Source organism: Microcaecilia unicolor, chromosome 2 (genome assembly GCF_901765095.1).
Source record: "Microcaecilia unicolor chromosome 2, aMicUni1.1, whole genome shotgun sequence".
NCBI classification, from domain to species: Eukaryota; Metazoa; Chordata; class Amphibia; order Gymnophiona; family Siphonopidae; genus Microcaecilia; species Microcaecilia unicolor.
The window spans coordinates 477,273,140-477,297,232 of NC_044032.1; the positions used below are offsets into that span (position 1 = coordinate 477,273,140).

A 24,093-nucleotide genomic window follows, 5' to 3' on the forward strand; every position below is an offset into this window, starting at 1 on the left:
AGCAAATGCTGAAAAACCCTTTCTTTTCAGACAACACCTTTCAAAGGCCAAGCCATAAGCCAAAAAGGGATACAGATATTCCGTAAGCACAGGACCCTGAGGAAAAAGGCCCAGTTCTCTCAGTAAAAAGTACCAGAGAACCCACTCATAGATACATGAGATCTGCATACCAAGGACAAGGAGACCAATCCAGAGCTATTAGCGTCATCAGGAATGCACTACCAAGCTACAAGAAACTAAAGGGGAAAAACATGCAGAAACTGACACAAAGGTCAGGACTGAACCAGTGCATCCAGCCTGAACATCCTTTCTGTGACTGAAGAAAAGCGGACACTTAACATACTGTTATACTGCCACGATTCCACTATAAGGTGAAAAGCTGCTAGACAGTTCCCAGTTTTTTAGGTCCAACTGATGTTTGCTGAGAAAGTCTACTTGAACATTGTCCACTCCTGCAATATTAACAGCCAAAATCATCAAGAGAGATGATCTTCTGCCCAAGCACAAAGCTTGATGATCTTCAAGGACACCAGTGTGCTCCTTGATACCACTGGTGTAGCCAGACAGCCAGTTTTGGGTGGGCATAAAATTTTCTCTGCCCCGCCCTACTCCCACCTCAAAATATATATACTTTAGCTAATAAGGATCCCCAAGCTCTGTCAGCTCAAGACTTTCTCTGAAGGTGGCCAGAATCTCTTTTACCAAGCATGGCAGGCAGCAGCAATGACCCTAAGCCACTGATGCCTATACCCCACACATGCTTAGTTGTCGATGGTTCAAGGATGCTGTTGCCAACTGCAGAGCTTGGTAGAAGAGAGTTCTGGCTGTCTTTGGAGGTGGTCCTTAGCTGGGGATGCTTGGGGATCCTCACCAGCTATACAGCAAGGGTCAGGACTGGTGTTAGACCTGCTTGAGCCCAGATCAGAAAATAAAGGAGGGCCCCCCCTCCTCGATTCCCTCTCCTTTCTGCATCTGCTCCGCTTTCCCACCTGCCATTACTATCACACCAACAGACCCTCACCAACTACAGAACAAGGAATCACAAATTAGAAATAAAAATTTTTAGACAAGACTTGAATAGGAACCCCAAGAAGTTAAACTTGGCATTAATGCAACACTGGGGACATAAAATAGAAATGCATGTCCTTTTCTACTGAACACAATACAAAGACATTTGCTAGGCACATTTCCAAAAGCTAACATTCCATTTAAAACATTCAAAATAAAATGCTTTGTTTCTACCTTTGTTGTCTGGACATTTTATTTTTCCATCTTGCTGGTTCCAATTTCTCTTCTCTGCTTTCCTGTCTGTCTACTAATTCTCCTTCAAGCGGCTGCAGTCCATGTTTTTTCTCCTCTCTCCTGTCTTTTCTCTCACTACACCTGCTATTGATCATTCCTTTTTAGCTCTTTTCTGCCTCTCACTCTTCTTCTCCTCCACAAAGAGATTCTACAATACTGTCTGCCCGAAGCAACTGTCGCATCGAGTATGCTGCTCCAGGCAGTAATGAGATGTGACTGAAGACATTGAAAATTTCTTAAATGGAGGCTAATCTCAAGTGGGCTACTGATGCGGCATTAACATTGTGAGCCTTGACATGACCCTCTATGGACAGCCCAGCCTGGTCATAAGTGAAAGAAATGCAATCTGCCAGCCAATTAGAGGTTGAGCGTTTCCCAATGGTGACCCCCATCCTGTTGGGATCAAAAGAAACAAAACGTTGGGCAGACTGTCTGTAGGGCCTTGTCCACTCAATGTAATAGGCCAATGTTCGCTTGCAGTCCAAGGTGTACAAGGTACTCCTGCCAGGATGGGCATGAGGTCGGGGAAACAATGTTGGCAAGACAATTGACTGCTTCAGATGGAACTCCAACATGACCTTAGGTAGAGTGCATGCAGAGGACTACTCTGTTGTGATGAAACTTAGTATAAGTTGCATCCATTACTAGTGACTGAAGCTCACTGACTCTATGAGCTGAAGTAACAGCCACCAAGAAAATGACTTTCCAGGTCAAGTAATTCAGATGGCAGGAAGTCAATGGCTCAAAAGGAGCCTTCATCAGCAAGGTGAGGATGACATTGAGTTGAGGTCCCATGACAGAGGTGGAGGTTTGACAGGGGGCTTTGACCAAAGCAAACCTCTCATGAAGCGAACAACTAGAGCCTGTCCAGAGATGGGCTTACCTTCTACATGATGATAAGCAGCACTAATTGCACCGAGGTGAACCCTTACAGAGTTGGTCAGAGAGGTATAAAAGGTATTCAAGCAGGGTCTGTGTAGGGCAGGAAATAGGATCTAGAGCCTTGTCCTCACACCAGACAGCAAACCTTCTCCATTTAAAAGAGTAATAACACCTTTTAGTGGAATCTTTCCTGGAAGCCAACAAGACCTGGAAGATGCCCTCTGACAGACCCAAAGAAGCAAATTCTAGGATCTCAACATTCAGGCTGTGAGGGTCAGAAGAAGGAGGAACCAGATCCGCCTTGGCCAGTAAGATGTGATCAACATCACGGTCCCACAGTCTTGCTTGAGTTTCAGCAAAGTGTTCCCCACAAGAGGAATGGGAGGATACACATACAGAAGACCTGTCCCCCAATGCAGGAGGAAGGCATTTGACGCTAGACTGCTGTGAGCCTGCAGTCTGGAACAGAACTGAGGGACTTTGTGATTCAGAGGAGTGGTAAAGAAATCCACCAAGGGGGTGCCCCACACTCAGAAGATCTCGTGGACAACTCCCATGTTGAAAGACCACTCATGTGGTTGCATAACCCTGCTCAGCCTGTCAGCCAGACTGCTTTTGCCCGCCAGATAAATGGCCCACAGGAACATGCCATGTTGGTGAGCCCAGCACCACATTTGGACTGCCTCCTGACACAGACAGCATGATCCAGTGCCCCTGCTTGTTGGTATAATATATTGCAACCTGATTGTCTGTTTGAATGAGTACAATTTGGTTGAACAGTCAAAAAAGCCTTTAGAGCATTCCAGATCACCTGGGGCTCCAGAAGATTGATCTGACGACTTGTTCCCTGGAGGGACCAGGCTCCTTGAGTGTGAAGCCCATCTGCATGAGTGCCCCACCCTAGGAGAGATGCATCCATCGAACCTTTTGAGGCTGAGGAATTTGGAATGGTAGTCCCAGAGTCAAACTGGATCGAATGGTCCACCAGAGGAGATTGGACAAGCTCTGGAGAAACTCGGATGACATCTGCTAGATCTCCTGTAGCCTGACACCACTGAGAGGCTAGGGCTCATTGGGTGGATCTCATGTGAAGGCATGTCATGGGTGTCACAAACTGTAGAAGCCATGTGGCCCAGCAACCTCATCATCTGCCAAGCTATGACCTGCTGCAAGGCTCAAACCTGAGAAGCCAGCGTGACTAGACTGTCTTCTTTCAGTCCTGGGAGAAAGGCGCAAACCTACTGTGTTAACAAGCAAGGCTCCAATGAATTCCAATTGTTGAGCAGACCAAAGATGGGTCGTTTATAAAGAACCCTAGTAACTCTAGCACCTGAATAGTCCTCCGCAAGGACTCCTGGGCACCGTACTCTCACGTGGTCTTTAACAGCCAATCGTCAGGTAAGGAAACACATGGACTCTCAGTCTGCATAGTGACACTGCGACTACTGTTAGACATTTGATATATACCTTGGGAGCTGTAACCTGTGAGCAGCTATATTTCCTGTACTTTCCAAGTACTATCCAGGTAGTGATAAAATGTTTAGATAATTTTATAATTGATCCTTAGTTTCCTGTTATGTTCCATCTGGTTTTTATAGTTCACTGTTCAATATTTTTTCTGACAACAAACACTTCTTTTTTTTGTTAGTTTATTGACTCTGTTTTGTCAGGACTGACTAAGAATCCTGGTGGTTTGTGTGATGGGTCTCTGAGTGCTTTCTAGGAACTGTGGGGCCACTGGGAGTGTGGCCCCCGTTAACCTAGAAATCACTAGGGATGGTTGGGATCCAGTTCGTGAGAGGAAGGTGCCAGTGTAGAACACATGCTCAGGTGCAAGCGGACCAGAGCTGTGCTGAGGATAGACCCACTAAGTGGCCGCAAGGTTAGCCCCAGGCGGGTAGCTAGGAGTTTTGTAACAATCCTCTTTAAATGTAATGAACAGGAAATTTGTCACTGCTCTGGCAGACACCAGGAGTCAAATTTAATCACCTGGTCATCCAAAGGCTCTGGATTTTTACATCCCAGGTATGTGCCACCTGATATACAATCATTTAAAAAATTAACCTCAAAACGGCTTCTGCAATTCAAAACTTAGAACAAAACATTGCAATTATGTTGTATATAGAAAACTAGCTGAAAAAGATAGCGTTTTATATGACACTAGTAAATCAGGCCCGTTTCTGACACAAATGAAACGGGCGCTAGCAAGGTTTTTGTCGGAGTGTGTATGTTTGAGAGAGTGTGTGAGAGAGTGAATGTGCGAGTGTGTGTGTGTGACAGACAGAGAGTGAGACTGCTGGGTGCGAGTGTGTCTGCTCTGTCCCCTGCCCCCCCTCCAGCCTCCCAGCAATTCTCCTCTCTCCCCTGCTCCCCCTCCAGCCATCCACCGATTACCCTTTTTCCTTGGACCCCACCTGTATGCATCCCAGCAATGCTCTTCTCTCCCCTGCCCCCCCTCTCGCCACCCAGTGAGTCTCCTCTGTCCCCTGCTCCTCCTCCAGCCACCCAGTGATTCCCCTCTCTCCCCTGCTTGTGTGTGTGTGTGTGTGTGTGTGTGTGAGTGAAAGGAGGGGGGAAGTTGATCTGAGAGGGTGTGACAGGGTGCTTGGATGGGGGTCAGCGTTTGTTGTGGAGTGGGTGGTTCGGTCATGTTGTTGCTGGCTCGTATTAGTGTGGTGCTGTTGGGGTTTTTTTTTTTTTTTTGGGGGGGGGGGGGGGGGTGTTGGGGGATGTCCCCTGCTGTCAAAGTGGGATGAAATGGTGTGTGGATTTGTGGGTGGTTATTAAGTGAGAGAGGGTGGGGTGGATTGGGAGGCTGATCCGAGTGTCTGTGTTTTTGTGGTATTGTGTGTGTGTCTCACAGTGAAAGGGGGGTGGGGGGCAGGTTGTGTTCATCTAAGAGGGTTTTGTTTTTTATTGGGGGGGGGGGGGGCGTCTCGTGCTTGCAAAGTGGGATGATGTTGCGGGTGGCTTTGAGGGTGGTTTTGTTTGCATGGGTGATAGAGAGAGAGAGTGAGTGTGCATCTCTCCATGTGCTGCATCAGTGTATGTGTGTGTGAGTATTTTTTAGTGAGGTGTTGGTGGGGAGGGGGGCAGTGGTTGTGTGTGATAGTGAAAGATCATGTGTGTCACAGAGAGAGTTCATGTGTGTGTGTGTAAGTGAGAGAGGGTGGGGAGCAGTGGGAGGATGGGGTGAGTGTCTGAATTTTTTTGATATTGTGTGTCTTTTAATTTAAAGGGGGAGGGGGCGGGGGTGATGAACTGAGAGTGTTTTGGTTTTACAGGGAGAGGTGTGTTGGGTGGGGGGGTTGGGGGATGTCCCGTGCTGGCAAAGTGGGAGGAAGTGGCGATTGGCTTTGTGGTTGGTTATTGTTGCAGGGGTGATATATATAGAGACAGAGAGTGAGTGTGCATCTCTGCATGTTCCGCATCAGTGTATATGTGTATCAGTGTTTTTTTGCAGGGTTTTGGGGTGGAGGGGGGCGGTGGTTGTGTGTCTATGTTTGAGACTGAAAGATCATGTGTGTCACAGAGCTAGTTTGTGTGTGTTAGCGTGTCTGTGTGTCACGAGGAGAGTGCGTGTGCGTGTAATTGAGAGAAGGGGGGGGGACTGGGTGTTTGTGGATGGGGGTTTGTGATGGGGGGGCCCGGGGGTGGTGAAGTGAGAGGGTGTTGCTGGGGGCTTGGAGGGGGGTCAGCATTTGTTGATGTGTGGAGTGGGGTTTTGCCCGTGTTGTTGTTGGCTCATATTAGTGTGTTGATTTTTTTTTTTTTTTTTAAGTGTTTTGGTTTTTGAGGGGGGAGGGGGGGGTTGGGGGATGTCCGGTGCTGGCAAAGTTTGAAAAAAGTGGTGGGTGGCTTTGAGGGTTGTTGAGAACTGTGATGATGTGGCAGGGGGCTTGGAGGGGGGTCAGCGTGTGTGTGTGTGTGTGTGTGGTGGGGGGGGGGGGAGGGGAATTCATTTTCACACTTACTTCTTCGGTGTTACAGCGGCCGGCTGCAGCGGACCAAAGCGTGCAGACTCTGCCCTTTTCTCTCTCATGTCCTGTTTCCGCAAGGGCGGGTTCAGAGCTGTGAGAGAGTGAGAAGGGCGGAGCCTGCATGCTTTGTTCAGCTGCTGCCGGCCGCCGTAACACCAAAGGAGGGTGCCTGGTACTGGAAGGGTGGGAGGATGTAACGGAGGGTACCTGCTCCTGGAAGGGTGAAAGGGTGTAATGGAGGGATGACGACCCTGGAACCTGGGGGAGAGAGGGTGGGTTCCTCTTCGTCCAGAGGCGAGTCGTCACGGGAGGGAGGAGAGTATTTGGGGGGGGGGGGGGGGGGTGAAGGTTTAACGGCGACTCGGGAGTCTGTCGGGGAGGAGGGGTTTTTTTGTCGCTGAGGCGGCTTTCCCGGTGTTACCGGCAGTTTTTATGCCGGCTGTCTGTCGCTGAACTTCATGCACACGGGTTGGGCTGTTCATTTTAGTCCGTTCTGTTGGTGACTTGATGTGTCTCGTGCTGCTTCCTGTGGTTGGTCACAGCTGCTTGTGACGTACCAGGAAGTACTGACGTCAGTTAATGAGATGGATAGCTCGAATACCTCAAGGTTTAAGTGCCACGCAGTCAGCTTCAGAACGTTGGCGGTGCTTTTTATTATATAGGATATTATCAAATTAAGTTCATGTGCTAACTTCACATGAGTCTGCTATTAGCTTTACCTGTTTGGCTTCTTCCTTTGGAGCTGGCTTTGAGGTTTTGAACTGCTTATGAGAGCAAGGACAGTTTGCCTTTATTCCCCACTTTCCTCTCACAGAATGAACAACATCCCCAACATCATATAAAGCTAGAAGAAAGTACAAAAAAATGTATTAGTGATCAGAACTGCAGCTGTTCAACTTTTATCCTGTCTACAAAGAACCCCTTTAAATTAGCCATATCCTGGATGGTGCCAAAACAAACTAGTATTTTGTATGTGTTGCCACATGAATCTTCTCAAGTATCAGATTTTTGTCTACTCAACCAGAATATTTCTAGTCAAGTGGTAGGAGAGGTTAAACTTTTACACAAACAGATTAAGACACCTTGACCAAAACCATGGTCTTCTCAAGACATTTTTCCAAGCTGTAGTGATATGTAAATGCATCTATCAGTGACCAAGCTGTACGCTTACATGTCTCTTCTATAACCCATCTTCACTCAGCATCTATAGAAATGGTCATCGTCCTAAACTGAAGGCTATGTGTTTTTTTTCCTTTCTGATACTGTTGCTGTATGCCCAGTATGTCTGGATTAAGAACGTTAAGTGCTGTCATCACCCAATGTCAATCAAGCCCAATATCCTGTTTCCAACAGAGGTCAATTAGGTCACAGATACCTGGCAAGAACCCAGAACAGTAAAACAGATTTTATGCTGCTTATCCTAGAAATAAGTTGTGGATTTTCTCAAGTCCATCTTAATAATGGCTTATGGATTTTTTTTTTGTTTTAAAGGAAATTAAACAAACCCTTTTTTAAACCCTGCTAACGGCTTTTACCACATCCTCTGGCAACAAATTCCAGAGCTTAATTACACGTTGAGTGAAGAAATATTGTTATCTGGTCTATTTTAAATTTACTTAGTTAGCTTCATTGTGTGTCCCCTAGTCCTAGTATTTTTGGAAAGAGTAAACAAAAAATTCACGTCTACCTGTTCCACTCCACTCAGTATTTTATAGACCTCTATCATATCTCCCTTTAACCATCTCTTCTCCAAGCTGAACAGCCCTAGCCGCTTTAGCCTTTCCTCATAGTGAAGTCATCCCATCCCCTTTATCATTTTGGTTACCCTTCTCTGTACCCTAATTCCGCTGTATCTTTTTTGAGATGCGGTAATCAGAACTGCACACAGTATTGAAGGTGCAGTCGCACTATGGAGTGATACAAAGGCATTATAACATTCATTTTTGTTTTCCATTCCTTTAATAATGCCTAACATTCTATTTGCTTTCTTAGCCGCCACACACTGAGCAGAGGGTTTCAATGTATGAACAACAATGACACCTAGATCCTTTTCCTGGGTGGTGAGACTCCTAATATGGAACCTTGCATCACATAGCTATAATTCATGTTCCTCTTTACTAAATGCATCACTTTGCATTTGCTCACATTAAACGTCATCTGCCATTTGGATGTCCAGTCTCCCAGTCTCATAAGGTAAAATTATGTATCATACCTGATAATTTTCTTTCCATTAATCATAGCTGATCAATCCATAGTCTGGTGGGTTGTGTCCATCTACCAGCAGGTGGAGATAGAGAGCAAACTTTTGCCTCCCTATATGTGGTCATGTGCTGCCGGAAACTCCTCAGTATGTCGATATCAAAGCTCCATCCGCAGGACTCAGCACTTAGAGAATTACACCCACAAAGGGACACTCTGCCCAGCTCACCACCGCCGAAACGGGGGAGGGGAATTAACCCAGCTCATCCCCACACAAGTGGGGGAGGGGAATCCGTCCAGCTCATCCCCGCGGAGCGGGGGAGGGACACCACCCCGCCGATGCAGGGGGATCTGGCTTATCCTGCAACCGCAACCGCGGGAGGAGCTGACTGACCCTAACACCGCCGAAGCGGGAGGGGTACAAAGCTGCCCTACAGCCGCACGAAGCGGGAGGGAGTGCCGGCAGAATTTAAGTCTCAATCCAGCCCCGTAAAACGGAGGGGAGAGGAATGCAGCAGCTCACTGTAACACAAACTCATCTCAACTCTTGAAGAATCCAAGTGAAAAAACTTGAACACGAAGTCCTCCTGAAGTAACTGAAGACTAAACTTGAACCTAAAATTCAACCAGAATATAAACAGTACAGATATCTGGGAGGGGCTATGGATTGATCAGCTATGATTAATGGAAAGAAAATTATCAGGTATGATACATAATTTTACCTTCCATATCATCATGCTGATCAATCCATAGACTGGTGGGATGTACCGAAGCAGTACTCACCCAGGGCGGGACATTGAAATCCCTGACCTCAACACTGAAGCTCCAAACCGGGCCTCCGCCCGAGCAGCCACAGTCAAGCGGTAATGCTTGGAGAATGTATGGGCCGATGCCCAAGTTGCCGCCTTGCATATCTCTGCCAAGGAGACGGACCCGGCCTCTGCCATCGAGGCCGCCTGAGCTCTAGTGGAGTGAGCCTTCAGCTGGATAGGCGGCACCTTCCCCGCGACCACATAAGCCGCTGCAATGGCTTCCTTGACCCATCTTGCCACTGTAGGCTTAGCAGCCTGCAGACCCTTACGAGGACCTGCAAACAGGACAAACAGATGATCCGATTTCCGGAAATCATTGGTCACTTCCAAGTATCTGATGATAACTCGTCTCACATCCAGATATTTGAGAGCAGAGTATTCCTCTGGGTAGTCCTCCCTACGAAAGGAAGGGAGACAGAGCTGCTGATTCATATGGAAGCGAGAAACAATCTTGGGCAGGAAGGCAGGCACTGTGCGAATAGTCACTCCTGCCTCAGTGAACTGCAGAAAAGGCTCTCGACATGAGAGTGCCTGGAGCTCGGAAACTCTTCTGGCTGAAGTGATAGCCACCAAAAAGACTGCTTTCAACGTCAGGTCTTTCAGAGATGCCCTCGACAAGGGTTCAAAAGGCGGCTTCTGTAAGGCTCTTAGCACCAGGTTGAGATTCCACGCAGGCACCACCGAGTGCAGAGGAGGGCGCAGGTGATTAACTCCCTTGAGAAAACGCACCACATCTGGCTGCGAAGCCAGGGAAGCACCCTTCAGGCGGCCCCTGAAGCAAGCCAGGGCCGCTACCTGGACTTTAAGGGAACTGAGCGACAGGCCTTTCTCCAGACCTTCTTGCAGGAATACCAACACTGAAGAAATTGGAGCAGTGAATGGAGAAAATGAGCCTACTTCACACCACGCTGCAAAGGTACGCCAAACCCTGGCGTAAGCAGTAGAAGTAGAGCGCTTCCTCGCTCTCAGCATAGTGGCGATGACCTTGTCTGAGAAGCCCTTCTTCCTCAGACGCTGCCGCTCAATAGCCAGGCCGTAAGACCAAAGGGGGAGGGATCCTCCATCACCACGGGACCCTGATGTAACAGACCCTGCTCCACTGGCAGCCGCAGAGGATCGTCGACTGAGAGCCTGATCAAGTCCGCATACCAGGGACGTCTGGGCCAATCCGGACCCACCAGGATTATCCGGCCCGGATGCTTTGCAACCCGGTCTAGCACCCTGCCCAACATGGGCCAGGGCGGGAACACAGAGAAGCTCTTGTGTCGGCCACTGTTGGAGAAGAGCATCTACTCCCAGGGATCGAGGGTCCCGTCCTCTGCTGAAAAAGCGCGGCACTTGGCAATTGGCCAATGACGCCATCAGATCTAGGCTCGGCTGGCCCCAGCGCTTCGTGATGTCCAAGAACGCCTGAGCAGATAGCTGCCACTCTCCGGGCTCCAAGGTATGGCGACTGAGAAAGTCCGCCTTGACATTCATGACTCCGGCAATGTGGGCCGCTGACAGCTGTTCCAGGTTCGCTTCTGCCCACTGGCATAGATTCATGGCCTCCTTGGCTAGAGGGGCGCTCTTGGTACCTCCCTGGCGGTTGACATAGGCCACAGCCGTGGCATTGTCCGACAGGACCCGTACAGGCTTCAACGCCAGTACCGGGATGAACTCCAAAAGCGCCAACCGAATGGCTCCGAGTTCCAGGAGGTTGATAGACCACTTTGCCTCTGCAGGAGACCAGAGCCCCTGCGCTGTCCTTCCCAAGCAGTGGGCTCCCCAGCCCGACAAAGAGGCGTCCGTCGTGACGACAATCCACTCCGGGGTCACCAGAGGCATTCCTGCAGACAACTTGTCTGTCTGCGTCCACCAGCTCAGCGCCTTGCGCACTGCTGGGTCCAAGGGAAGGCGCACAGCATAATCCTCCGACATCGGAGTCCAGCGCTGCAGCAGAGAGAATTGTAGTGGTCTCATATGAGCCCTGGCCCAGGGCACTACTTCCATCGTGGCCGTCATAGAGCCCAACAGCTGCACATAGTCCCAAGCCCGAAGAGGAGAGGCTACTAGGAACTGGTCCACCTGAGCCTGAAGCTTGACAATCCGATTGTCTGGCAGGAACACTCTGCCCACTTGGGTGTCGAATCGAACTCCCAGATACTCCAGGGACTGAGTTGGGCGCAGCTGGCTTTTCTCCCAGTTGATGATCCATCCCAGGGAGCTCAAAAGAGCAACCACCCGGTTCACAGCTTTGCCGCACTCTGCATAAGAGGGGGCTCGGATCAACCAGTCGTCCAGATAAGGATGGACTTGTACTCCTTCCTTCCTTCCTCAGGAAGGCCGCAATGACCACCATTACTTTGGAGAAGGTCCGCGGAGCAGTAGCCAACCCAAACGGGAGGGCTCTGAACTGGAAGTGTCGGCCCAGTACTGCAAAACGCAGAAAGCGTTGATGAGGAGGCCAGATGGGAATATGCAAGTACGCTTCCTTGATGTCCAAGGATGCCAGGTACTCCCCTGCCTTCACTGCCGCTATAACAGAGCGGAGAGTCTCCATGCGAAAGTGCCGAACTTTCAAGGCCCGATTGACCCCTTTGAGGTCGAGTATAGGCCGTACAGAACCTCCTTTCTTTGGTACCACAAAGTAAATGGAGTAACGCCCCTTGCCAAGCTGATTTTCTGGCACCGGAACGACCGCACCCAGGCGGATCAGATTGTCCAAGGTCTGCTGCACTGCCACAGCTTTGACCGGAGACTTGCAGGGAGAGAGGACAAACCCGTCTCTTAAGGGTCGGCAGAACTCTAGCTTGTAGCCGTCTCTGATGACTTCCAGCACCCAAGCGTCTGAAGTTATTGCGGTCCACTCGCCCAGAAACGAGGACAGCCGTTCTCCAATCTGCACTGGGGCGTGGACCAAGGCCCCATCATTGGGTACGAGACCCTGGGGGAGGACCGGAGGGAGCACCTCCGGGACGGCGGTCTCTGCGAAAGGAATGCTGCTTGGGGGAGAAGTTCCTCTTGAAGGAAGAGGGGGCAGAGGAGCCCGACCTGCCCGGGCGGTACCGACGGGCTTCCTGAAACCGTCCTCTGGAGGTACCGGGGCGAGTACTAGCCCGAGCCCTGACCTCTGGTAACTTCTTGCCCTTAGACGTGCCGAGATCGGTCACGATTTTGTCCAGCTCGACCCCAAAGAGCAGCTTGCCTTTAAAAGGCAATCTAGCCAGGCGGGATTTAGAGGCGTGGTCAGCAGACCAATGCTTCAGCCAAAGCCACCGCCGCGCAGAGATTGTCTGAGCCATGCCTTTAGCTGAGGCCCTCAAGACATCATACAGCAAGTCTGCCAAATAGGCTAAGCCCGATTCCAGGGCCGGCCAATCAGCCCTCAAGGAATGATCCGAGGGGGAAGCCCGCTGCACCATAGTCAGGCACTCCCTGGCCACATAGGAGCCGCAAACTGAGGCCTGCAAACTTAAAGCAGCCGCCTCAAAGGACGACCTTAAGGCCGCCTCCAATCTTCTGTCTTGGGCGTCCTTTAGGGCCGTGCCACCTTCCACCGGCAACGCCGTTTTCTTAGTCACCACAGTGATTAAAGAATCCACGGTAGGCCACAGATAGGCCTCACGTTCACTTTCAGGCAAAGGATAGAGGCGGGACATAGCCCTAGCCACTTTAAGGCTCGCTTCCGGGACATCCCATTGAGCCGAAATTAAGGTGTGCATGGCATCATGCACGTGGAAGGTTCTAGGCGGGCGCTTCGTCCCCAGCATAATGGCAGAGCCAACAGGGGCTGAGGGAGAGACGTCCTCCGGAGAGGAAATCTTCAAAATGCCCATGGCCTGCACTAACAGGTTGGGCAAATCCTCTGAGCTAAAGAGCCGCGCTGCAGAGGGGTCATCCGCTCCATCCGAGCGGGGATCCGTCTCCTCCAAGGAATCCGCAAAGGACCGTTGGGAGAACTCAGATACGCTGCCCTCATCTACATCGGAGGAGACAAAGTCCTCCAAGGCCTGGGAATCAACCCGAGGGCGTTTACCTCCGGGGGCCTCAACCTCTTTACCAGACGAGGGAGCAGGGGCAGCGTTTTGCATAAGGAAGGCCTGATGCAGCAGCAAAACAAACTCGGGGGAGAAACCCCCCAGACTGTGCACTTCCGCAGCCTGGGCTACAGCCCTAGACGCACCCTCAACCGGCGCTCGCAAGAGCGGGGGAGAGACATGCTGCGCATCCAAGATGGCGTCCGGCACGACACTCCGCGAAGTAGCCGCGCGGGAAGAACGGCGCTTAACTTTAACCGCTTTTGTGCCGTTGCCCAAATTAAGGGCGTTCATGGCATTAATGTCTCCCACCTCAAGGGCGGCCCAAGAAGAAGCCGTCCGAGCCGCGTGGCCGGCCAAGATGGCGGAGGCGAGCAGCGGGGGATGGGCGTTTATGGCGGGAAAAACCGCCACACCGGAGGAAGGACCGGGACACTCATCGGTCACGAAACTGTCACCCAACAAGGGCGAATCAGACTTTAAGACCCCCGCATCTCCTCTAGAAGCGCCCAAGCGATCAGGGGAGCAACTCTTTGCGCCCTCGCCCTCCGACGCCATAGGCCACGTGGAGATCAATCGGGGAACCCCCTGCCCGCTATAAAAAGGTAAAAATTACCTGCTTTCCGCTCCGAGCTGTAACGACCTGGTGTCCCAGTGAGTAGCTGCAATAAACGTTTAAATAAACGTCGAAATAAACGCCTTTAAGGACGTTCAAAAATTTTTTTTTTTTTTTTTTAACGGAGCCAGCGGGAGGGGGGAGAAAAGGAGGGACCTGGCACCACCAGGTTTGCACTTGCTCAAGAAGAGCCCTCAACCCCAGGCACTCAACAAAACCTAAAAATTAGGCTTGGAGGCCTAGCAAAAGCTGCTGCTGTGTGTGACCACCACCTGCTGAGATAGAGAACATACTGAGGAGTTTCCGGCAGCACATGACCACATATAGGGAGGCAAAAGTTTGCTCTCTATCTCCACCTGCTGGTAGATGGACACAACCCACCAGTCTATGGATTGATCAGCATGATGATATGGAAGGTCCTCTTGCAATTTTTCAAAATCCTTTTGCATTTTAACAACTTTGAATAACTTTGTTTTGTCAGCAAATTTAAATACCTCACTAGTTATTCCCATCTCTAGATAATTTGTAAATGTGTTTAAAAAAACAGCGATCCTAGCACAGACCCCTGGGGAACCCCACTATCTACCCTTCTCCATTACGAATACTGACCATTTAACCCTATTCTCTGTTTTCTATTAACCAGTTTTTAATCCACAATTGGACATTAATTCCTATCCCATAACTTTCTAACTTCCTCAGGAGATTTTCAAGAGGTACTTTGTCAAATGCGAATGTATACCATCCAGTCCAGGCTGGAGACAGAGCTGGGTTTATTTCCTCTGAGCAGAACTCAATAAAGTATGCTGATGCTCTTGCAATCCAGTTACGTACTTGGCCTGGGCAAGAATACTAGTAGCACAAGAGCTTCATTCAGATGAAAGACAGATAAAACCCTTGGAAGAAATTTGTGATGTGTTCTCATTATTTTGTTGTAAAATAAAATATTATTGATAAGGAAGAAGTAACACATTTTTAAAGACAATGTTCCCAAAAGCTCCAAGAGTTTTCTTAACCTGAATTAGAACTATATTTAGTTTTCACAGTCAGAGGGGTTTCTAACCAAGGGACTTAGCTCAAGTTAGTCCCTTTATAAATTTAACAATCATTGGTTGAAGAGATATAAACAATCCTTCTTGATGATCATAAACTGGTATTATTATTATTATTAGCATTTGTATAGCACTACCAGACAGACGCACGCATTAAGATGCACTTTCATAAAGCAAAGACACTTACCTGTAGCAGGTATTCTCCGAGGACAGCAAGCTGATTGTTCTCACACTTGGGTCGACGTCCATGTCGGCCCAGGATCAGAAGTTTTGCTAGCAAAATCTCCAAAAGTCTTCCAGAGTCTTCTGGAATGCAAGCAGCGCACACTACGCATGCGCGGCCTGGTTTCCCGCAAGTCATGTTATTCCCTCATTGTAGTCCAAAAGCAAGAGGAGAACAACGAACAACTCCAAAGGGGAGGAGGGCGGGTTTGTGAAAACAATCAGCCTACTGTCCTCGGAGAATACCTGCTACAGGTAAGTATCTTCGCTTTCTCCGAGGACAAGCAGACTGCTTGTTCTCACACTTGGGATATCCCTAACTGCCAGCCTCATTCAAAACAATGAACATTGGTCAATTAGGCCTTGCAATGGTGAGGACATAAACAGAGACTGACCTGAAAAGAAACACAACTAAGTGAGAGTGCAGCCTGGAACAGAACAGAAATAGGCCTAGGAGGGTGGAGTTGGATTCTAAACCCCAAACAGATTCTGCAGCACCGACTACCCAAACCGACTGTCGCGTCGGGTTTCCTGCTGAAGGCAGTAGTGAGATGTGACTGTGTGGACAGATGACCACGTTGCAGCCTTGCAAATCTCTTCAATAGAAGCTGACTTTGTGAGCCACTGATGCAGCCATGGCTCTGACATTATGAGCCGTGACATGGCCCTCTAGAGTCAGACCAGCTTGGGCATAAGTAAAAGATATGCAATCTGCTAGCCAATTAGAGACTGTGCGTTTTCCCGATGGCGACTCCCCTCCTGTTGGGATTAAAAGAAACAAACAACTGGGCAGACTGTCTACAGGGCTTTGTCCGCTCCACGTAAAAGGCCAATGCTCTCTTACAGTTCAAGGTGTGCAACTTGTCTTCACCAGGGCGGGTGTGTGGACGGGGAAAAAATGTTGGCAAGACAATTGACTGGTTCACACAGAACTCCGACACCACTTTCGGCAAGAACGTAGGGTGAGTGCGGAGGACTACTCTGTTATGTTGAAACTTCATATAAGGTGCATGCGCTACCAGGGCTTGGAGCTCACTGACTCTACAAGCTGAACTAACAGCCACCAAGAAAATGACCTTCCAAGTAAAGTACTTCCGATGGCAGGAATTCAGTGGCTCAAAAGGAGCATTCATCAGCTGAGTGAGAACGACGTTGAGATCCCATGACACTGGTGGAGGTTTGACAGGGGGCTTTGACAAAAGCAAACCTCTTATGAAGCGAACAACTAAAGGCTGTCCAGAGATAGGCTTACCCTCTACACGCTGATGATAAGCACTAATTGCACTAAGGTGAACTCTTACGGAGTCGGTTTTAAGACCAGACTCTGATAAGTGTACATTCATTCAAGCAGGGTCCGTGTAGGACACGAAAAAGGATCTAAGGCCTCGCTGTCACACCAGACAGCAAACCTCCTCCATTTGAAAGATAACACTTTTTCGTGGAATCTTTTCTGGAAGCAAGCAAGACTCAGGAGGCACCCTCTGAAAGACCTAAAGAGGCCACTTCTAAGCTCTCAACATCCAGGCCGTGAGAGCCAGACACTGGAGGATGGGATGTAGAAGCGACCCCTCGTTCTGGGTGATGAGGATCGGGAAAATACTCCAATTTCCATGGATCTTCGAAGGACAACTCCAGAAGAAGAGGGAACCAGATCTAGTATCATTGTTCTGCGGTCTTGCTTGAGTTTCAGCAAAGTCTTCCCTACTAGAGGTATGGGAGGATACGCATACAGAAGGCCTGTCCCCCAATGCAGGAGAAAGGCATCTGACGCTAGTCTGTCATGGGCCTGAAGTCTGGAACAGAACTGAGGGACTTTGTGATTGATCTGAGTGGCAAAAAGATCCACCAAGGGGGTGCCCTGCGCTTGGAAGATCTTGTGGACAACGCTCATGTTTAGTGACCACTCGTGAAGTTCTATGATCCTGCTCAACTTGTCGGCCAGACTGTTGTTTATGCCTGCCAGATACGTGGCTTGGAGAAACATGCCATGACGGTGCCCCCAAAGCCACATCCGGACGGCTTCCTGACCCAGAGGGAGAGATCTGGTGCCCCCTTGCTTGCTGGTGTAATACATAGCAACCTGATTGTCTGTCTGAATTAGAATGATTTGGTTAGACAGCTGATCTCTGAAAGCATTGAGAGCGTTCCAGATCGCTCGTAATTCCAGGAGATTGATCTGAAGATCCTTTTCTGGAAGAAACCAAGCTCCCTGAGTGTGAAGCCAATCTACATGAGCTCCCCACCCTAGGAGGGATGCATCCGTCGTCAACACTTTTTGTGGTTGAGGAATTTGGAAGGGACGTCCCAAGGTCAAATTGGATCAAATGGTCCACCACTGAAGGGAACTGCAAACGTCGGTGGATAGATGGATCACATCCTCTAGATCCCCTGTGGCCCGACATCACTGAGAAGCTAGGGTCCATTGAGCTGATCTCATATGTAGACATGCCATGGGAGTTACATGAACTGTGGAGGCCATGTGTCCTAAGAATCTCAACATCTGCCGAGCTGTGATCTGTTGAGACGCTTGAGCCATGGACACGAGGGCCAGGAGATTGTCTGCCCTTGTCTGGGGAAGATAAGCTCGAGACGTCCGGGTGTCCAACAGAGCTCCAATGAACTCCAATTTTTGAACCGGGACTAGATGGGACTTGGGATAATTGATCACGAACCCAGTAGATCTAGCACTCAAATAGTCATCCGCATGGACTGTAGAGCGCCTGCCTCTGAGGTGCTCTTCACCAGCCAATCGTCGAGATAAGGGAACACATGCACTCCCAGTCTGCGTAGCGATGCTGCGACAACTGCCAGGCACTTTGTGAAAACCCTGGGCGCAGACACAAGACCCAAGGGCAGCACACAGTACTGAAACTGTGGAGTTCCCAGCCGAAATCGAAGATACTTCCTGTGAGCTGGGAGTATTGAGATGTGGGTATAGGCATCCTTTAAAGTTCAGAGAGCATAGCCAATCGTTATCCTGAATCATGGGAAGAAGGGTGCCGAGGGAAACCATCCCAAACTTTTCTTGGACTAGGAATTTGTTCAGGGCCCTTAGGTCTAGGATGGGACGCATTCCCCCGTTTTCTTTTGCACAAGGAAGTACCTGGAATAGAATCCCAGCCCTTCTTCCCCTGGTGGAACAGGTTCGACCGTACAGGCCTTTAGAAGGGCGGAGAGTTCCTCTGCGAGTACCTGCTTGTGCTGGGAGCTGTAGGACTGAGCTCCCGGTGGACAATTTGGAGGCGTGGATTCCAGATTGAGAGTGTATCCTACCCAGACAATTTGAAGAACCTACCAGTCAGAAGTTATGAGAGGCCACCTTTGGTGGAAAAATATTAACCTCCCCTCAACCGGTAAGTCGTCCGGAACAGACACTTGCACTGTGGCTATGCTGCACTGGAGCCAGTCAAAAGCCCGTCCCTTGTTTTTGCTGGGGAGCCGCAGTGGCCTTAGGCAAACACTGTTGACGAGAACGAGCATGCTGGGAATGAGCCTGAGTAGGCTGCCAAGAAGCAGGAGTGTACCTATGCCTATTATAGGAATAGAGAACACCCCTCTTCCCTCCAAAAAACCTCCTGGATGAGGAGGTGGTAGCAGAAAAAGCCCGACGGGAGAGAGAATCCATAGCATCATTGTGCTTTTTGATCCGATTGACCACATCCTCTTTTTCATCAAAAAGGTTATCCCCCCGGCAAGGAACATCCGCCATCCACTGTTGGATCTTATGATCCAGGTCAGAGACACGCACCCATGAGAGTCTGCACATCACTCTACCTTGAGCAGCTATTCTGGATGTCACATCAAAAGTGTCGTAAGTACCCCTGGCCAGGAATTTTCGACACGCCTTCTGCTGCCTGACCACCTGGTGAAAAGGTTTGGCGAGCTCCGGAGGAAGCACTTCAACCAAACTGGACAGTTGCCTCACCGAGTTCCGCAAGTGAATGCTTGTGTAGAGCTGGTATGTCTGAATCTTGGCTGCGAGCATAGTGGTCTGATACATCTTCCTCTCAAAAGAATCCAAGGTCCTAGGCTCTCTGCATGGGGGCGCCGAGGCATAGACCCTAGTACTCTTGGCTCTCTTGAGAGCAGAATCCACCATCATAGAATCATGAGGTAGCTGAGACTTTACCATCACCGGCTCTCCATGGACTCTGTACTGGGACTCAGCTTTTTTGGGGAACACTGGATTAGACAGAGGGAACGACCAGTTTCGCATAAGAACTTCAATGAGTGTATTATGCAAGGGAGCCGTTGCAACCTCTGTAGGGAGAGAAGGATAATCCAAGACCTTGAGCATCTCGGCCCTGGGCTCATCCACAACCTCCATAGGGAAGGGAATATCCTTAGACATTTCCTGAACAAAGGAGGAAAAAGACTCTCAGGCGGAGACATCCTTCTCTCAATGGGTGGAGTAGGATCAGAGGGGACCCCATAGGACTCTTCTTCAGAAAAGTATCTGGGATCTTCCTCTTCCTACCACAAACGCTCATCCTCGGTATCGGACAAAAGGTCTCTAAGAGCAGCCCAAACCACAGCCTCTGGCTAAGGTTTTTCTTTCTTTCTCTCCTCTAGAGTGCAGTTAGACATAAAACTTAATATGAAAGGCCAGGAAACAGTTTCTGCACCCAGGGCAAGATGCACTAAAGACTCGTTAAAGCCCTTTCCTTGCTGATTTCCTTAGCGAATTGATAAGGAACAGGCATGCATCAAAGAATTGGAATGCAAATGAGCTGCTCGTTGTAGCTCACTTGCATTCTCTATTCCGTTGTGAAACAGTCGGCCGGTCGAGCATGCTGGCTGCTCTGCGCATGCCAAATAGGCCTCCCTGTGCTGTCCGAAGATGCCGCGCTGCTCACCCCCTCCGATGCGGCTGGACAGAGGACAATGCAGTTGAGGATGCCCATCCAAAAAAAAAACGTCCATTTTGGCCGCCTCCCCCCCCCCCCTTGCAATAATAAAAACGTCTTTTTTGGCAGTGCTTCACTCAGCTGAGAGACCTGTAAGTCCCTGAGCCAATCACAACGCATTTAGCCGAGCTAAACGCGCTGTGATTGGCTCAGAGACTTCCAGGTCTCTCAGCTGGGTGAAGCACTGCCAAAAAAGATGTTTTTATTATTAAGGGGGCCAAAATGGACGTTTTTTTTTTTTTTTTGGATGGGCACCCATTTTGGCCACCTCCCCCCCCCCCCTTGCAATAATAAAAACGTCTTTTTTGGCAGTGCTTCACTCAGCTGAGACCTGGAAGTCTCTGAGCCAATCACAGTGCGTTTAGCTCGGCTAAACGCGCTGTGATTGGCTCAGAGACTTCCAGGTCTCTCAGCTGAGTGAAGCACTGCCAAAAAAGATGTTTTTATTATTGCAGGGGGGAGTGACGGCCAAAATGGACGTTTTTTTTTTTGGATGGGCATCCTCAACTGCATTGTCCTCTGTCCAGCCGCATCGGAGGGGGTGAGCAGCGCGGCATCTTCGGACAGCACAGGGAGGCCTATTTGGCATGCGCAGAGCAGCCAGCATGCTCGACCAGCCGACTGTTTCACAACGGAATAGAGAATGCAAGTGAGCTACAACGAGCAGCTCATTTGCATTCCAATTCTTTGATGCATGCCCGTTCCTTATCAATTCGCTAAGGAAATCAGCAAGGAAAGGGCTTTAACGAGTCTTTACTGCATCTTGCCCTGGGTGCAGAAACTGTTTCCTGGCCTTTCATATTAAGTTTTATGTCTAACTGCACTCTAGAGGAGAGAAAGAAAGAAAAACCTTAGCCAGATTAGTATTTAACTCTGCCCCTGTAAGCTAGAAATTTAAGATGAAACCTAGGACACCTTACAGAAGTTTCTTCTAGGTGCTACCCTTTATCAGCTAATTATCCAGGTTCACGAGGATAAATATTCTTTTCTGAGCAAGGCAACTACCATTGTCATGTATAAAGACCCTATGTGCCACTAATAGGTCATGTGGGAACAACTCTATCCTTGTCCAGGAACAGACAAGAGGGGGAGCCATTTTGGATCTGATCCTTGGTGGCATGCAGGGCACATAGTGCGAGAGGTGACAGTGTTGGGTCCTCTGGGAAACAATGATCATGAAATGATCAAGTTTGAGCTACTATCTGGGATGAACTCGCAAAGGAAATCTACTGTAGCTGCATTTAATTTTCAAAAGGGTGATGTATTAGAAATGAATGTTATGGTTTTTCAACTCTGCCTTGACTGACATTGCACTTGGGGTCTGTATTTTTGACTAGAAGTAATTTTGTTTAAAAATGATTGTTTAACTTTGTGTGCAGAAGTGGAGCCAGGTTGACGGCGCGGGGGGATCAAAAGTGGTGCGAGAGCAGACTTCTGCTGGCGCCAGTGCACATTTTCTATTCAACACGATGAGAAAAAAATAGGCGCCATCGCCAACAGAACTCTGTTTGGGGGAGCGGCCACTCCCCTGGCACCCCACCTAGCTACGCCACTGATTGTGTGAAAATAAGTTGGAATGTAGAAGACAAGACACAGTTCTAATTAATTTGGTATGTGAAGGGAGAGGTGAAGCCTGTTTCGAGTTCAGACTGGCCACCTGGACTGAGAAACATGTGACCACATTCCCACAGTATGGCTTGTTTACCTAGACACAGAGAAATTCTCAAGCATTCTGTAATTTTCCTTAGCTGTGAACATGAGTTCTAAGCCTAATAAAAAAGGGGGCCTCTTACAGTGAAGCTGGAAGCGCATCTATGGGTGGACGCATCACATAGAACCAGACTCCTGGTCATGAGACTCCGGCTTCACTGAAAAAGGGGCTTCTCTCAGCTTATGTAAAAAGCCTGGATGATGTAAGGACCAGTGATGGATGTATGTATAGTGTATTATTGCTTCTTTTCCTGGTCTAGAAACTCCTAGCATTGCTTGGATGTAGGGACCAGTGATGTAATGGTTGTTTATAGGTATTGTTTCTTTTCAGTTATATAGTCAATCATTGTGTATCTTAAAACCTCTAATAAAAGTCTCATTTACCTAATATGAATCCAAAAGAATCTACAGTAATTACTGAGTAGTCTGTGTTAGTGCGGCAGGCTGTAAAACCCGGTCAGAACAGGCGACTATAATAAAATGAAGAAAATGGTTAAAAACAGCTAAAAGGATCAGCAGCAAAGGTTAGGACACTAAAATCAGGAGTGGACGTTATTCAAAAATATCATCTTGGAAGCCCAGTGCAGATGCATTCCACGTATTTGAAATGGTGGAAAGAAAACGTCATCCAGTGTGGTTAAAAGATGAAGTAAAAGAGGCCATTACTGTCAAAAGATTGTCCTTCAAAGAATGGAAAAAGGGTAAGAATGAAGAAAATTAGAATCAACATAAGCACTGGAAAGTCAGATGCAAAGCATTAATAAAGAAGGCTAAAAGAGAATATAAAGATAAACTTGCTGCAGAGGCTAAAACTCACAGTAACACTTTTTCCAGGTACATCAGAAGCAGAAAGCCTGTGAGGGAATCTGTGGGACTGTTAGATCACGAAGGAGCAAAAGGGGCGCTCAAGGAGGACCAGGCCATAGTGGAGAAACTGAATTAATTCTTTGCTTCTGTCTTTACGGAAGAAGATGCTAGAGATCTGCCTGTACCGGAAATGGTTTTCAAGGGTGATGATGCGGAGGAACCAAAAGAAATCTTGGTGAACCTGTAAGATGTACTGAACCAAAATAAATTAAAGAGTAGTAAATCACATGGACCGGATGGCATACATCCACGGGTCCCAAAGAACTCAAGAATGAAATTTCTGATCTGCTGTTAGTAATATGTAACCTGTCTTTAAAATGGTCCATAGTACCTGAAGATTGGAGGGTGGCCAATGCGACAACAATTTTTAAAAAGGGTTCTAGGGGCGATCCATGAAATTATAGACCTGTAAGCCTGACGCTAGTACCAGGCAAAATAGTGGAAACTATTATAAACAATAAAATTATAGAACTTGTAGACAAACATTACGTAATGGGACAGAGTCAGCATGGGTTCAGCCGAGGGAAGTATGGCCTCACCAATTTGCTTTATTTCTTTGAAGCTGTGAATAAACATGTGGATAAAGGTGAGCAGGTTGAAGTAGTGTATCTAGATTTTCAGAAAGCTCTTGATAAAGTTCCTCATGAGAGATTCCTGAGAAAATTAGAGAGTCATGGGATAGGAGGCAAGATTCTAGTGTGGATTAGGAATTGGTTACTGGACAGAAAACAGAGGGTAGGGTTAAATGGAGGACGGTGAACAGTGGAGTGCCGAAGGGATCTGTACTGGGACCTGCACTATTTAACATATTTATAAATGATATGGAAATCAGAACGATGAGTGAGGTGGAACTCTTTACCGAGGATGTGGTAACAGCGGTTAGCGTATCTGGGTTTAAAAATGTTTGAATATTTTTTTTGACTGTTTAAAGTCTCTGTAGTTAGAAGACTATGAAGTTTGTTTTTATTCCCCAGCAAGGAGACTGAGGATTATCATCCAAAATAAGTATTTGTCTTTTATTATGTTTGTTTGGAAGTGTTCACATGCTTCTCTAATGTGCAACGATTGACACAGATGTAAATCCAGTCATATGGTGATTCTACTCTCACTACATATGGTTATTTTCTAAGCACATCTTATTTATTATTGATAATTATTTAAGTATTACACCAAACTATTGCATATATAAATAGCTGTGACATAGTCTTCAGATTTGGAACTGGAGTGTTAGCAAATGTTCTTGAATAGAGTTGTCCTTGGTTAACTCCATAGACCTTCAGGATGATGTTTGCTTTTATAACAGAAGTACTTCTCTTTGATCTACTGATGAAAGCTTTAATGAAACTGAAGAAACTGTCACTGAAACCTTTGAATATCTGCATCTGTTCTGTTTTGCTTACCAGAACTTATCTGGAAGTAGAAAGAGCTGCTGTCTTCTTCTGGACCTCTGCACTTAACAATGAAAAATTATATGTCTGTGGGGATATTTTATGAGGCAGTGATTCCAGTATAGAAGTTTGCAAAGAAA

The 24,093-nt window shown here is 48.2% G+C and overlaps 1 protein-coding gene and 1 long non-coding RNA gene across 2 annotated transcripts in view; one reads left to right on the plus strand and one right to left on the minus strand.

Moving 5' to 3' along the window:
- KDM3A (lysine demethylase 3A) overlaps nt 1-24,093 on the minus strand; it is a 334,933-nt gene that overhangs the window by 66,216 nt on the left and 244,624 nt on the right. The window contains 1 exon segment of the mRNA XM_030191048.1: nt 6,884-7,008. Coding sequence (XP_030046908.1) covers nt 6,884-7,008 — 125 coding nt within the window.
- LOC115461332 lies at nt 16,643-20,214 on the plus strand. The gene is made up of 3 exons (XR_003940694.1): nt 16,643-16,737; nt 17,671-17,672; nt 20,202-20,214. It is a non-coding gene; the product is annotated as an uncharacterized LOC115461332 (long non-coding RNA).